The sequence below is a fragment of the Tetrao urogallus genome (assembly GCF_951394365.1).
Source record: "Tetrao urogallus genome assembly, chromosome: Z".
In the NCBI taxonomy this organism is placed as follows: Eukaryota; Metazoa; Chordata; class Aves; order Galliformes; family Phasianidae; genus Tetrao; species Tetrao urogallus.
Window position 1 is genome coordinate 12153433 of NC_136816.1, and position 13608 is coordinate 12167040.

A 13608-nucleotide genomic window follows, 5' to 3' on the forward strand; every position below is an offset into this window, starting at 1 on the left:
TGGACAAACTCTTGCATTTCTTTGAATTATGGTAAATAACCTCCAAAACAGATCCTCATCCAATTTGCTTCTTTTCTCCAATTCTTCCTTTGCTTTAGCTCACCTATTCTTTAATGTCAAATCATTGCCTATTCCTTGGTTACATGGTAATTTATCCGAAGTTTATGTTATTACAGTTTTCCCTTTTAATAGTAATTTTAACATCTTCTTTTAACAGGACCCAGTGTGGACACCATGATTTCTTCTAAGAGTGAGCTGTAACTACATCAGTTGGTTTCAGCACTCAAAGGGTAAGGCAAAGCAGGGCTGTGATGTGGGAGATGGATATTTCTACCTGCCACCCCCTTGAGGACCACTAGCTTATTACTCGTCTACAGGAGATAACAGTCACAACACTTGCTCCTATAGCTTGCCTTCATGTCTGAAGACAAAATATAGTGTATTTTACCTGTGGTCCAAATCAAGTGTGTTTTTATTTTTATGTTCCTCTTACTGTTACTGATTTAAGATCAAGTCTAATTTCTACAATCTCTTAGCTACAGTTTAGTCAGCTAGAATAAATTTTTTATGAAAGGATGGCAGCTGATCCACCAAGTGTCATTTAAATTCCAAAACAATGATACTTCTTCATTAAATTGTGTCTGAATGAATAATTCTTGTACTAAGAAAATAATCTACTCAGTCAGCATAGGTAACTGCTTACTGAGGGAACGGATAAGCTACTGCTGTTCTGAAAATACTGTGGGTACACACAAAAAGGAATTTATCTGTAAATAACTTATAGTTTATTTCCAAGGAAGGAAGTTCAAAATTAAGATGCACATTATCTTCTTAGCACCAGGTTAAAAGGTATTCTAATGTAATATTACAGAATAAACACATCTTCTGTTAAATTCCGTACATCATTTAAAAGTGAGTTTTGCGTTTACTTCCGTGGTGTTTACTTAATTGTCCTAAGGATAGTTGTAAGAAGAAGACATGAAATACACAGGGAAGTATCAAATACTCCCATAAAGAAGGAACTGGTCATCTCTTCTCAAGATACCAGACAAATAAGGATGAGCTGCTGCAACATTTGACTGATACTTGGCTCATGTGGTCATTACAATTTCTTGCCAATGCACCAGAGGACTCTTCAACAACACAGAAAATGCCAGCACAGCATGAGCAATGCCAAGAGCAAATACACTTGCAGGGCTGGATCTTGAAGGGTATGATGGAGACCTGGAAAAGTCCTGGGGGTACGCTGTGGCATGCAGTATTTACTAATGCTTCTCCTCATGGAGCCCAGATCCAGCTCATGTACCCCAACCCAGGATTGGAAGTGCTGGGAATGCACGCTCCATGTCACACCTTCCTGTACAAAATAGCAACTTTACGTTGAGGGATGTAGGTATAGGTGTGGTGGAGGTTTAACATCAGAGTAAACTCTGACAAACATCAGATAATTTATCTCTGTGTAACCCAAATGTTGGCCTTAAAGTAGTTCATTACTTTCAGTGGTAACCCCTAAGGTCCCCTAAAAAAGAGAGTTGTGCTAAGAGCAGTAGTTCATGAACGCAGCATAATGTAAATGAATTGCAACAGCTGTAATTCATGAATGTTATCTTACAATCCTGTGAAAATGCAGTGTCCAGACAAAAACGCTTCTGAAATAAAGCTGTAGTTTGGCAGCAATGTCACAGCATTCACCACAACACCCAGGTTCTACCTGCCATATTTGCACAGTTTAGAAACATGGAAACAAAAGAATAATGGTGCACTGGTGCACTCCTGGCTGGGACATTACTGAAAGGTGGAAAACTCTGGAACACATTTTGTACTGCATTACAATATACTGTTGCTAACATTTAACAAAGTACTCTGGATGAATTTCACTGCACTTGCATTGTCCTTTGATGTCCACATCAGCAATGTCACGCATTTCCCTTGTGAAAAAGCAGCTATGTTATAGATCAACATTTGATCTGAAGAAATCTTGCAAGCTAAAATGTCCCCAATTCACTAAAATTTGGTGTTGAATTTCATGACAATATTGTGCCAATGGTCAAAAAAAGTTTGTTGACATTGTAACACACAATTACAGAAAAGTTGAGCTCTGCTAATAACAAAGACAGTCCTGGAAGTCTAGGTTGCACAAAATGATTTTCTGGCCCATCAACCTTTCTAAATCTTGCAAATGACATGGCTTTTCTTAGAGTTCTGTCTCCTTCTCTCTTAACATTTCAATTGCTGACATTCACTTTCTCCTCTTCTAACTGCACTAAGAAAATAGAAATACTATCTCCATCCAGAACAACCTTTTCATAGATCAGCCCATAAAGGTCTCTGCTGATGAACAACAGCTCATTACTTGTTCCTGTTACACTAGCACTCATATCCTCCGGTGGAGATGAGAAAAAAGTAGTAATCTGATGCTTTCATAAAGTCTTCAGAGTGCTTGTAAAAGGCACAGAACATTTGACAATAACTGCTTCTCACCAATCATCTCCTGTTTACTGCGAAGTAAATACATTTCATTGTTACTGCAATACTTTACACATCCAACAGAGAAGAGGAAAGAGTGATGCATTGTGTGTAGATCGAAGTAAAGCAATTCTAAGAGCTACCTGCATAATGTGTTTAGGAAAACTCTGAGAACGTAAGAACATGGAGATACACTGCTTTCAACCTGGGCAGCACAGCCTGGCTGAGGTTAACATGTCTCTCTCTCTCTCTCTAAGGCCACTATGCTCTCCCTCTGCAGAGAGACTGAGAGCCCAATAAATTTTGAGGTATACACAGTAATTACACAAAGGAAGATGAGCCAGCAGTGACATGATGTGTCTATTAATGGTCAGACAAAATGGAGTGGAGAGGGACAGACAGTTTTGTGTGCCACACATTGACAGCATTCAGGACAAAGCTCCCTGCACCCAGAACTGCAACATGACCTGGATCACAACTGTGCAGGAGATATAAATTCTTACCTGGTTGGGTATTCTTAAAGGTGGCCTTGGACCTCCAGGGTACCGAGGGGACATGAAAGGCTACGAAAAAAAGAAATACTGCTAAATAATTCAACTTTGATTAAAAACACCACATTGAGTCACTGACGTATGGCTTCTGCCATGCTCAGACTTCAGACATCCAGCTTAAATACTTCCACAGAGCATGCAGTGGATTACTGCACAACCATTAGCGGGGCTAAATAAATTTAGGGATTCTCAATGAATGTATCTACCAAGATACATTATTTAAAGTTTTTATTACAGCTATTGTGAATGCAGAATATAAACAATTTAATGCTTTGACTGTGAAGAATAAGCCAGTTAGCTCATGTTATCACACATCTAATCTCTTCACTGCATGAGTGTGAGATATAACCCTGGAAGACAAAAGCAAAATATTCTTGGAAGAGTCAAGAGCCAAGTACCAGCATAATGATTCAAAGTAATTTCCCTTCACTTTTTCATAATAATGCAGTGAAATATCATACAAGACTTCACCTGTGAGGGCACAGATGTGTTCATGCCACAAGCTTCTACAACTTTAGTGGTCTATGTGAATCATATAAAATCAGTGTATCAACTCCTCTCATCCCTCTACTCACAACTCCATAATCATTACAACATTTCTTCTGTCAAAAACAAAAATACACTAATCCTGTGCTCTGAGCTTCCAGTGGCTTTTGGCTTCTTGCGTACTACTTCACAGCCCAGAAATAAAGTCAGTCCCTTAAACAAAGACCATAAATAAATGATAAATAAATGGCACTACAAGCAAATACACTTAACGTCTCTACTTATTCCATCTCAAAGTGTGACAGTAATCGAGAAGTCTAAAAAGCACGGAGATGAGCAGGAAAAAGGCACAAACATCTGACTAAACAGATGATGAAGAGGATCATTTTGGCATACAGAAGTAACTGTAACTCTAGAAAATGAGGAGCTAAAAGCGTGTGCCTTTGATTGTGAAGACAGGGACAAAAATCACTAACTTCTTCAAGAGCTGGAGAAAAAGTATTTATATAAGGTGTCTTCTCAAATCTTCCAATAATACACTAGCTTATTCTCTCCTATGCCTAAATTGTCAGGCACTTGGAAAGCAAAAACTTTCTTTCGTAACAAGAGCTTGTTTCTGTTCATGACCCAGCCTAGCAGTCATCAGAGAGAAGAGAGGGATGAAAGACAGAGGACATATGGCACAACCCAGGAGAAATTTCTTCTGACAAATGAGTTACTGAACAAACTCAGTCCTAAGGGTCTCTTGGATGAGAAACTAACACACCTAACAGGAATTATCTAGTCAGCTTTAGCTAATGACCACATGCAGGTCACACAAACTCCGTGTTCAACACCATTTCACGAATGAATGGCATGTCTGAGCTGTCATCAGCTGTGCTGCATTATAAAATACAATGCTAGTGATCATCACTATCACTAATGAATGCAATAACAGTAGCAAGACTAGCAGAACAGTTGTAATTGTTGCTAATAATTAGCAATGGTATTTTTCTTACGACCTGTAGGAAAAAAGTCAACTGAACTTTCATGTTGGGATCAGATGACAATCCTAATAACCTACATAAACAGGCTTGAAATAGACACCAGAAAGTGATTTTAAATACAGATAGTTTACCAATTAGAGAAGAAAGCTTAAACGACAGTTGTAAAGTTTGCATTAATAAAAGACAATTGAAATATGCTAAAGAGAAGGTTTCTTTGTTCACTCCATCTGATGATGGGATTCCACAATGGGAAACAAACAGAAAAAACAGCTCTGCTTGTAGTGAAGGCTGTAAACACAAGGATCCTTGAAAAACAGAAAGTGTGTGATGAAATTAGAATTTTAACAGTTTCCTTACAGGTGAACCAATTCCGTGGCATAAAGCAATTTTAGTGACTGTGTCACATTTGGCTCACTCTGTATATTCAGAGAATGATATCTCATTTACAGTTTATTAATATTTGTAAAATGGAAATCAGGAACATCTCGCATGTCAACCACACAAAGTAAAATCACATGATCAATATTAGTGCATAATAGTGTATTTGTTAGTCACAGAACAACTTCTCTCTTACAGATTTCCTTTAAGGCAGGAGGAACACCTGCACGTCCCCTGTCTTACCAACAGGTTTACTTTCCTGTTCACTGTATACAAATATCTAAAAAAATCATTTTTTATATAGAACCTACATTTTATAATATGCTAAAACAATATTAAGTCAAAACTTTACTTTGCACAATATGACTCACACCGTCACTAATGCATGACAATTAGAATCCTCATACTTTGGTTTGCTGCATCCGAGGTCAGAAGCTGTTTCAGATAAAACATCCTTTTATAAATATATCAATGGCAAAAGAAGAACCAAAGATAATTTTCATCCTATACTTGATGCAGCAGGGAATGTGGCCACTGAGGACAAGGAGAGGGCTGAGGTCCTCAATGCCTTCTTTACATCTGCCTTTAATAGCCAGACCAGTTATCCTCTGGGCTTTTTATGCCCTGATCTGGAAGTCTGGGACACTGCTCAGAATATATCCCCAGCAATTCCAGTGGAGACAGTCAGAGAGCTTCTCCTCCATCTGGACTGTCACAAGAGCATGGGACCGGATGGGCTGCATCCTTGGGTGCTGAGGGAGCTGGTGGGGGTGATTGCCGAGCCGCTCTCAGCCATCTATCAGCACCCCTGGTTATCTGGCGAGGTCCCAGAGGATTGGAGGCTTGCTGATGTGACTCCCATCTACAAGAAGGACTGTAGGGAGGATCTGGGGAACTACAAGCCTGTCAGCCTGACCTCAGTATCAGGGAAGGTTATGGAGCAAATCATCTTGAGTGAAATTACACGGCATGTGTGTGGTGTCCAGGGGATCAGGCCCAGCCAGCACCGATGATCCTGTAGGTCGTTTCCAACCTTGTGATTCTGTGATTCATTTGATTCTGTGATATTTCAGATATTTGAGTTAGTCTGCACACATACGTCACAAGTCTATTTAATAAAAATCACACAGATTACACATAAGATTTTTCTCTGACATAATGTAATGAATACCCATAGAAGCCTCTTTGATACAATTCTGTCTTACAGGAACTTTTATTTGCTGTAAATATTAATGCATCTATGTATTTCTCTTAAGTATATTTGTGGAAATGTTTAAACCTTTTCCCATTCTTTAAGTATCTGAATCTAAAAAGAGCAATGAAATTTCAGACAATTTTTACAGTCCTTGATTTTTCATGGATATGAACACTGTGCACAAAGAACATTATATTCCATGGGCATGGAAATAAATAAAAAACTGGTAAGTACAAATAACATTTTGGTGAATGTAAGTGCCAAAGAAGTATCATGTAAGATTGAAGAAAATGATGAAATATTAATGTCGAAGACAAATCTAAAATATCTTGCACTGCTTCAGATGAGCATTTATTATTAAAAGCTACCAGAAAAATTAGAAAATTCACCAAAAGAAAAAGAAACTAATTTTTGTATTAGTTGTTAATCTTTGTCCACTCCATAATTAATGTTATGTTTGCCAATAAAGAGTTCTACTAAGACATATCAAGACATGAAAGAAATTCTGCCAAATGCTTTATGGAAAAATAATTAAAAATAAATAGCTATTCACTACATTAGGAGCAATTTTTTTAAGTCTGACACGCACAAGACATCATTAAAACATTCTGAAAGACAAGAAATCAAGTAGCAGACATTTTCTGTCATACGTAATGTTTTGCTACATTTTTTGTAATTAGGAGAAACAATTGACATTTAGTCTCTTATCTTGTTTTATTCTTTATTGTTCAGACCTCTTGACCATGGTTTATGGAGATACAACACTGGACTTTGTTTCTCAATGTTAGCAGCATTCTCTTTTTTTGCCAGCTCTGGTTCTCTTCCCTCAAAGATGTTGCAGCATATATATCCATATGTATAGGTAATGAGCCTAACACATGTGCACTGATTTGAAAACACAGATTTAAATTGGTCAATGTAATGCTTGTCTTTTGAAGATAAATACAATTTATATTGCACTAACTTTAGCTTCTTTAGCTTCCTACCTCATGGGAGGAAGGGCCAAAAGACATTACCTACTAGAGCCCTCCCGATGCAGAAGGATGCAGAAACATGAAGAATCTCACAGCCAGATCTTATGTAATATAAGAAAAACCTTGAGCATGTATTAGAACATACAACCTCTTAAGAAGCTGATCTGCCTGGGGAAAAAGGATATTACCAGAGCGGTTCAATTCAACAGTAATTTCCAGATTCTGGAATGGCTCAATTGTTTCCAGTAACTAGTGCAGTCTTCAAGTCTCTTGAATCCACAACAGAGATATTACACTGAGTACAAGGAGCTACAAACAATGCCTTCACACATTATCCAAAGCTGCAATTAACTTCTCAAACACTTCAGGAACTGGCACACACCTTCAGCAATAAGAAAAGCAACAGCAACAACAATAACAAAAACAGCCCAGCCCAATCCAAAACAATATGAAGAAAATAAAATGCTAGGCAGGTATGTCTGATCTAAGTCACAACTGAGATGACAGCCCTTGATGGAGGTGCCACCAGCATTGGAAATGTGTCACACAAGTTATAGTAATACCAGAAAAGTAAGGCAAATGTTTTCAGAAATCAGCTTACTGAACACATCTGCAAACACCAGCATATTGTAAGTACTGCATTCAGATATAAAATTTATCAATTTGGTATCACAATACCACTTTACAAGCTATTGTCTAGTAACTGAGACCAAAGGCATAGAAAAAGAAAATTCTACTAAACTGAGTGAAAACAAAATGCGGTAGGAGAAACTTTTCATTCAATCACCACAGGACATACATTCATCAAATTAAAGAAATGCTAACAAAGAAGAGAGAACAATATTTTTTAACTTGAGTGTGCATAAGTGTATGTGTACAATGTAAAGAACTTGTAAAACACAAGAGAATCAACAGATGTCCAGCAGGGAAGTTAACTAATGTTGAAGCTTCAGTCAGTAGTTCTCATGGTCCACATTCTTGTTCTGATGTTTGGGATAAATGATTTCATTAAAAAATGTCCACAGGGAAGCTGATGACATAAGAGCATGGAAGCTAGCATGTTTCTGTGCCACTTATACAATTTTTTTTTTCTTGTTTTCTTTCATTGTTTAGGTGACTTTACGACATGATGCACTTCAGTTTACTTGTACCTAAGACTAGTGGAATAAACAAAGTTAAAAGATAAAACCTCAATAAGCAGCACAGGTTTCAATAAATTTACTTTTTTTTTTAAATTTGCCTCCCTTCCCAACATGGCTGAACTATCAAAATTGTGTGTTGTTTCACATAAATTACAAATTACTCAAGAATCCACATGCAACCTCAATATTGCTTATATTTCAGTTCATATTCGTTGCTTAATGAGGTTGAATGTACTGTAGGTGTTATAATAACTATACGTATTCCAATATTACATGATATCCCACCCCTTGTAATACTACACAGTACAATTTTGTGTGACAAACAAATGTACACGAGGCAAAACAAGTAAATGTAGTTTGAAAAGAATTACAGCAGTTCCTAGGCAATGATGGGGTTGTGTGCATCAGCTAACAGTAAAAATACCAAGGAGCAAAATGACAGCAAAGAAGACAAGGGCTGTTTTTCTGAGGAGAGTAAAATGGAAAGAGCAGTGCTTGAACAAGAGAAATGTGTCTACATGGCATGAAAAAGAAGACCATCACTTTTTAAACTAGACTAGCATAAAATAACAACACTCCTGTAGATTCACATTAACATCTCCCTTACTTGGTGTATGAAAACGTTTGTTTCAACATGAGAAATATGCAGATGTCTGGTCAAAGTAGAATAGGAGGTATATTTTAAGGGTACATCACCCACCCATTTCAATTAAATGCATTTAAGTCAACCAGAGGAAGAGGAGCAGCAGTTTAACCAGAGGAGGAGTAGCTAAACCAGCCTCAGTTATTTCAGTTACCTCTCTGAGGCTGACTGGTTCACGCTGCTGAGCAAGATGTGTGACATCATCAGGAATGGGATGCACTGTATGCACTCAGTGCTCAAGACACTGAAGATGTTACTTGGCCATGCTCTTCCCTCTCAATGACAGCATGGTGTGGACAAGGTGAGTGATGAATGAGTATCCCTACAGAGACCTAATTAACAGGGAGGTTTTCATGATTCTTGGGTACTTTTAGCACCATGCCAGCCAGGTCTGACCAGCTCCCACGTGAGCAGCGTCTGCTTCGTTGGCTGGGCCTGCAACAGGCTGTGGTCATAGGCCTTTCCTCTTCCATCAGCCCCAGCAGGTTGCTAATGGACGGTGGGAAGGAGAGAATATGTTTCTAACCACAGCTACACCCAGATCTGGAAGAGGATGTCTGTTCCCTGCTCTTGCTGCACTTGTTGTGGCTTATGAGAGCAGAAGGATGGGTTCTGCCTGCATCAAGACCTGAAGGCAGACCTCTGCAAGGCTTGCCAAGGCCACCTCTTACATATGCACTACCAAAAGCGAACAAAAACTTCTTATTAGCATGCCATTTCTTTATCTGTGCCACCAAACTCAGTAGAGTTTCCTTAGATTGTGAATCTCAGCATCCCAAGAAGCTGCTGATATTCCCAACTAGAGAATGCCAGGTTAGGGCAAGAAGAGCATAGTAGAAATACAAGGTGAAACACAGTTTTTAGCACTTGGTATAAAAAGGACCGAAATTATTTAATTAGTTTGCATAACTCAGTCACTGTAATCAGCACAAACTCTAAATGGTACTTATCACTGGAAGCTGAAACGGAACCACAGCCTTTGTGCCCATGCTCTGATGAATTATTTTAAATTAACTGCACTTCTACACTTGAAGAGCAGGTATACTAAGAGGGTTCAAATTACTGGCATCATGATTATAAATTAGGTATCAATTCTCATAAAGACCAAATTTCTTTCCAAGTAAGTTGAAGTTCTAAATCTTTGTTCTCTGCTCCTCCATTCAAATAAATAAATAAACAAACAAACAAATAAATAAATAAATAAAAATCAACTACCAAATTATATATTGTGTCCCTAAAAATAGGATTGATATTCTTTTTTTTTTTTTTTTTTTTTTTTTGCCAAATTTCATTTCTGTTGAAAATGACCAGTATCTTTTAACTATTTATAGTCTAAATAGTATCAAATCAGACTAGATGATTCTGTTTACTTTTTAAATTATACTACTGGTACAGAAGAATGATTAGGAAGTAACATTTTAATGTATCTTCTTAGGATTCCCATATTTTGTAGAATAAGTTGGTTAGCAGTACTTTACAACTTCCACTGGTGTAATGGTTTCTGTTATAAAATACATGGTTTTGTGTTTAAAGAATATAGTGATAAACCATTAAATACGTATGAATGGAATGTATCCAAGTTACTTTCCAATTTGTATATTTTAATGTAGTTTCCTTTGCATTTTTTGTGGATCTCCTCATTGGCAATCACAGTCACCATAGCGTATAAGACACTCACAATTAACACATTTTAATTCCAACTAGGACTATTACTAAATTAGCCCTTAAAATGACACTCTTGTGCTGGCACAGTCTGCTGATAAGCATAAACATGTTAACTGATCCTCTAAGAAACTCAGACAAGTTATCATTCGGTTCTTAACAGAAATTATTTTCCTATTCAATTGCATTTTGCTGTTAATTTTCACAAACCCTCTCGTCCTCCTTTGCCCCCCAAGAGTCTGAGACAGTGTGAGAGGTCTTTTTATTCTACTGAAGTATTTTAGAGCTTAAATTTGGGTTACACACTGCATATCTTGTACACTACAAGTATAAATCAAAGAAATTTTTTTAATCTACACTACTTCAGATAAAATTGTGTAACCTCAGCAAAAGACAGGATGAAGTCAGCAAAAGATGCAGGCATTTTCTGATGTTGAAAATCATTTTCATGGCCAAGTTCTTCTATATACATCAGATAAAGATCCCCGTAAAAATCCTTCCCATGTTTATGGTTTTCTAAGAGCAGCATGACATAGTCCGACAACCTACAAATGGCAACAATAAGACCTCTATGTTTCCACATTTAAGTTTCTAAAAGCCATAACCAAAACAATACTTGCATTTCAAACAAAATGAATGCGTCATTCCCAGCAAAGAAGTACAGGACTCATTCCACCATATGAAAGAATACTGCAATACTTTGAATATATATAATTTGCATAGTCTACATAGAAAAAAGAGAATCAAAACCTCAAAAAAAAAAAAAAAAATCCTTTTGTTGTCAGCCAAATATTTCTCTATGATCTGAATAGCAGGACCTGCTTCCTAGCCAGGCTACTCCCCCAGAAGTTACTGAGAAAATAAATAACACTCATTCTGATGATAGATGGATGATCTTCAGGAAATGTACTCTTAATACATCTGCCTCACTTTGTGAAGAATACAATCATTTTTTGCTCACAAAGACTGAACAAGTGAGAGAGAAAGAAAATAAATTATGCATATGATATATAAAGGAAAATTACAAAGAAATGTATCTTTTAAGATGGTTGTCATTTGCATTTTAAACCATGTTTAACAGTTTTTACTTCAGCTTTTATTAAATAAAAATACTACAAAAATAAAATATTTTGAATCTGATTCAAGCTGAAACTGACAGGCCAACTATCACCTTTTTAAAACAAATAAACGTTGCTTTTACAATTCAGACATCCACACAACTCACAAAGTTTGAGATTTTGCTTAAGTTCAGTGAGCCTGCTTGTCACCCCTAACTATGAATTACAATCAACTTTTTAGAACAGCTTTGAAAATGATAAGGAGAGTTTATTACTCCCATTGTTATTCCATTGTAAATACACTGTTTTGAAGCTAAATGAATTACCTTCCTCTAAGTACTTTAGTCTAAACCCAGGCATTTTTAGCTCATACAAAGAGTGACAAGCAGAACTGAACAACCTCAGAAGGAAGATGCACACTTCCAGCAGCAAATAGAGCATCAGTTTGGATAGATGGCCAGCACACTTTCATTTATGACACTTACCTTGAGAACAGGGAACATGAATGTTCAAGATCAAGATGCTGGAAGTCCAGAGCAGACCTCCGAGAAAATAACTTACACCTAACTCTCTCCCTTCCCTCCCTAATCCATGGCTAGCACTGGGTCTGCTTGAACTATGTGTGTGGATGGGGAGGAGGGGAAGTGTGGGCTCAAAGCTTATTTAGCTACTCAAGCTGAGCAGGTTTAATTTGTTCTAGCAGTTACAAGCAGCAAAACCATTACCACAACTGCAGGATGGAATTATCAAAACCAGCAGATGTTAGACACCTTTATCTTTTTAGAAGTTGGCTTTCTTTCTATAACACAGAGAAAGCAAGTGAAAAAAAAGGAACACATATGAACTACCCTGAGACCTTCTTAGATGCTAATCCCCTCCCACATAGTCTAAGAGGTCAAATTAATTTTTAAAATATTTTAAGATGTAATGTGATACTGGCAAGGGCAAAATTGCACATACTCCTATTCCGCAATGAAGCAGTCATACTCATAAATTTCATGCAGTGACGTGGGTGGATGCATTTACAAACAACCCAGATTGAAGATACAAGAAATCTTTTTTCACTAACTTCATTTATATAGACTCATAGAAAAAAAAAATAAAAAAAATAAAAATGTGCTTTCCTATTTTCAAAGCTTGTCAAGGCCTAGCAAGCCTACTAGCCTTACTCACAAACTATATTTGCAGCTCTGAAGATGAGCCATTGGCTTGCAGTAAGGTTTTGTAGTCCATGTCACTTTCCATACTTCACTCTATCTGCCCTTCTCAGGGATGGTGCTTTAACTTTTTATTTCATGTTCCAATGGAACTGAGGTGGGGTATGAACATGCAGCAAACAGAGCTAACTTTAGTCACCATAAAGTTCATTTATAATCGTGTGTACATTTCCATTACAAAATGCTTCACAGGCTTAGAAACTTTTGGTTTCTTTCTGCAGTCTTAATAACAAATAGCTTCTTGCTTTATTAAGCAAAAATAAAGGTCTGCGCGTGTCATATATAGCTTCATTTATGCCATTTACCAGGAAGCAGAAAATCAGAATGGAGAAATATGGAAAAGCTGACTGGCTCGGTCTTTCACCAGAAGCCAATAGAGGGCAGGCTGCAGATTTGGCATTGAGAACATAAGATTCTGAACTACCATCCATAAGTTGCTGTATGTGAACAAGCTTATAATTGCTCTCAGAAAGACAGGCAATGCCAAAAAAGTGGGGAAAACATGAGGACCAGCAGTGAAAGATAAGTGATAAGTAGGATGTTAAGTAAGCGAGGCTGTCCAAGGGAAAATTCAGAGAGGGGGGGATAAAAACATGGTAGTCCCTGCAAAATCAGGAAATTATACGGGGACTAGGGAGAAGGCAATAGCTGAAACAGTGGGATTTAAAGAGAAATAGGACATTTTAAAATCCATGCAGATGCTCTTTAAAGACCTGATCAGTCTGAGAGGCATCTGTATGTTTTAGCTCTCACTATGTAATTGAGCAGCACAAATCTGGAATCTTTATTCCTTGCAAAAGCAATGACCCACTGGTGAACAATTCACAGAAACAACTGAGCCACTCCAGTG

The 13608-nt window shown here is 37.4% G+C and overlaps 1 protein-coding gene across 26 annotated transcripts in view; it reads right to left on the minus strand.

The window, feature by feature from the left end:
- SSBP2 (single stranded DNA binding protein 2) overlaps nt 1–13608 on the minus strand; it is a gene marked incomplete at both ends in the record, with an annotated part of 158031 nt that overhangs the window by 31317 nt on the left and 113106 nt on the right. For 19 of the 26 annotated variants that reach the window (XM_079548989.1, XM_079548988.1, XM_079548979.1 and 16 more), the window contains one exon: nt 2970–3029. The exons of the other annotated variants lie outside the window; for them this stretch is intronic. In XM_079548989.1, coding sequence (XP_079405115.1) covers nt 2970–3029 — 60 coding nt within the window. The remainder of the gene's footprint in view (nt 1–2969; nt 3030–13608) is intronic. 26 annotated transcript variants of the gene reach the window in all.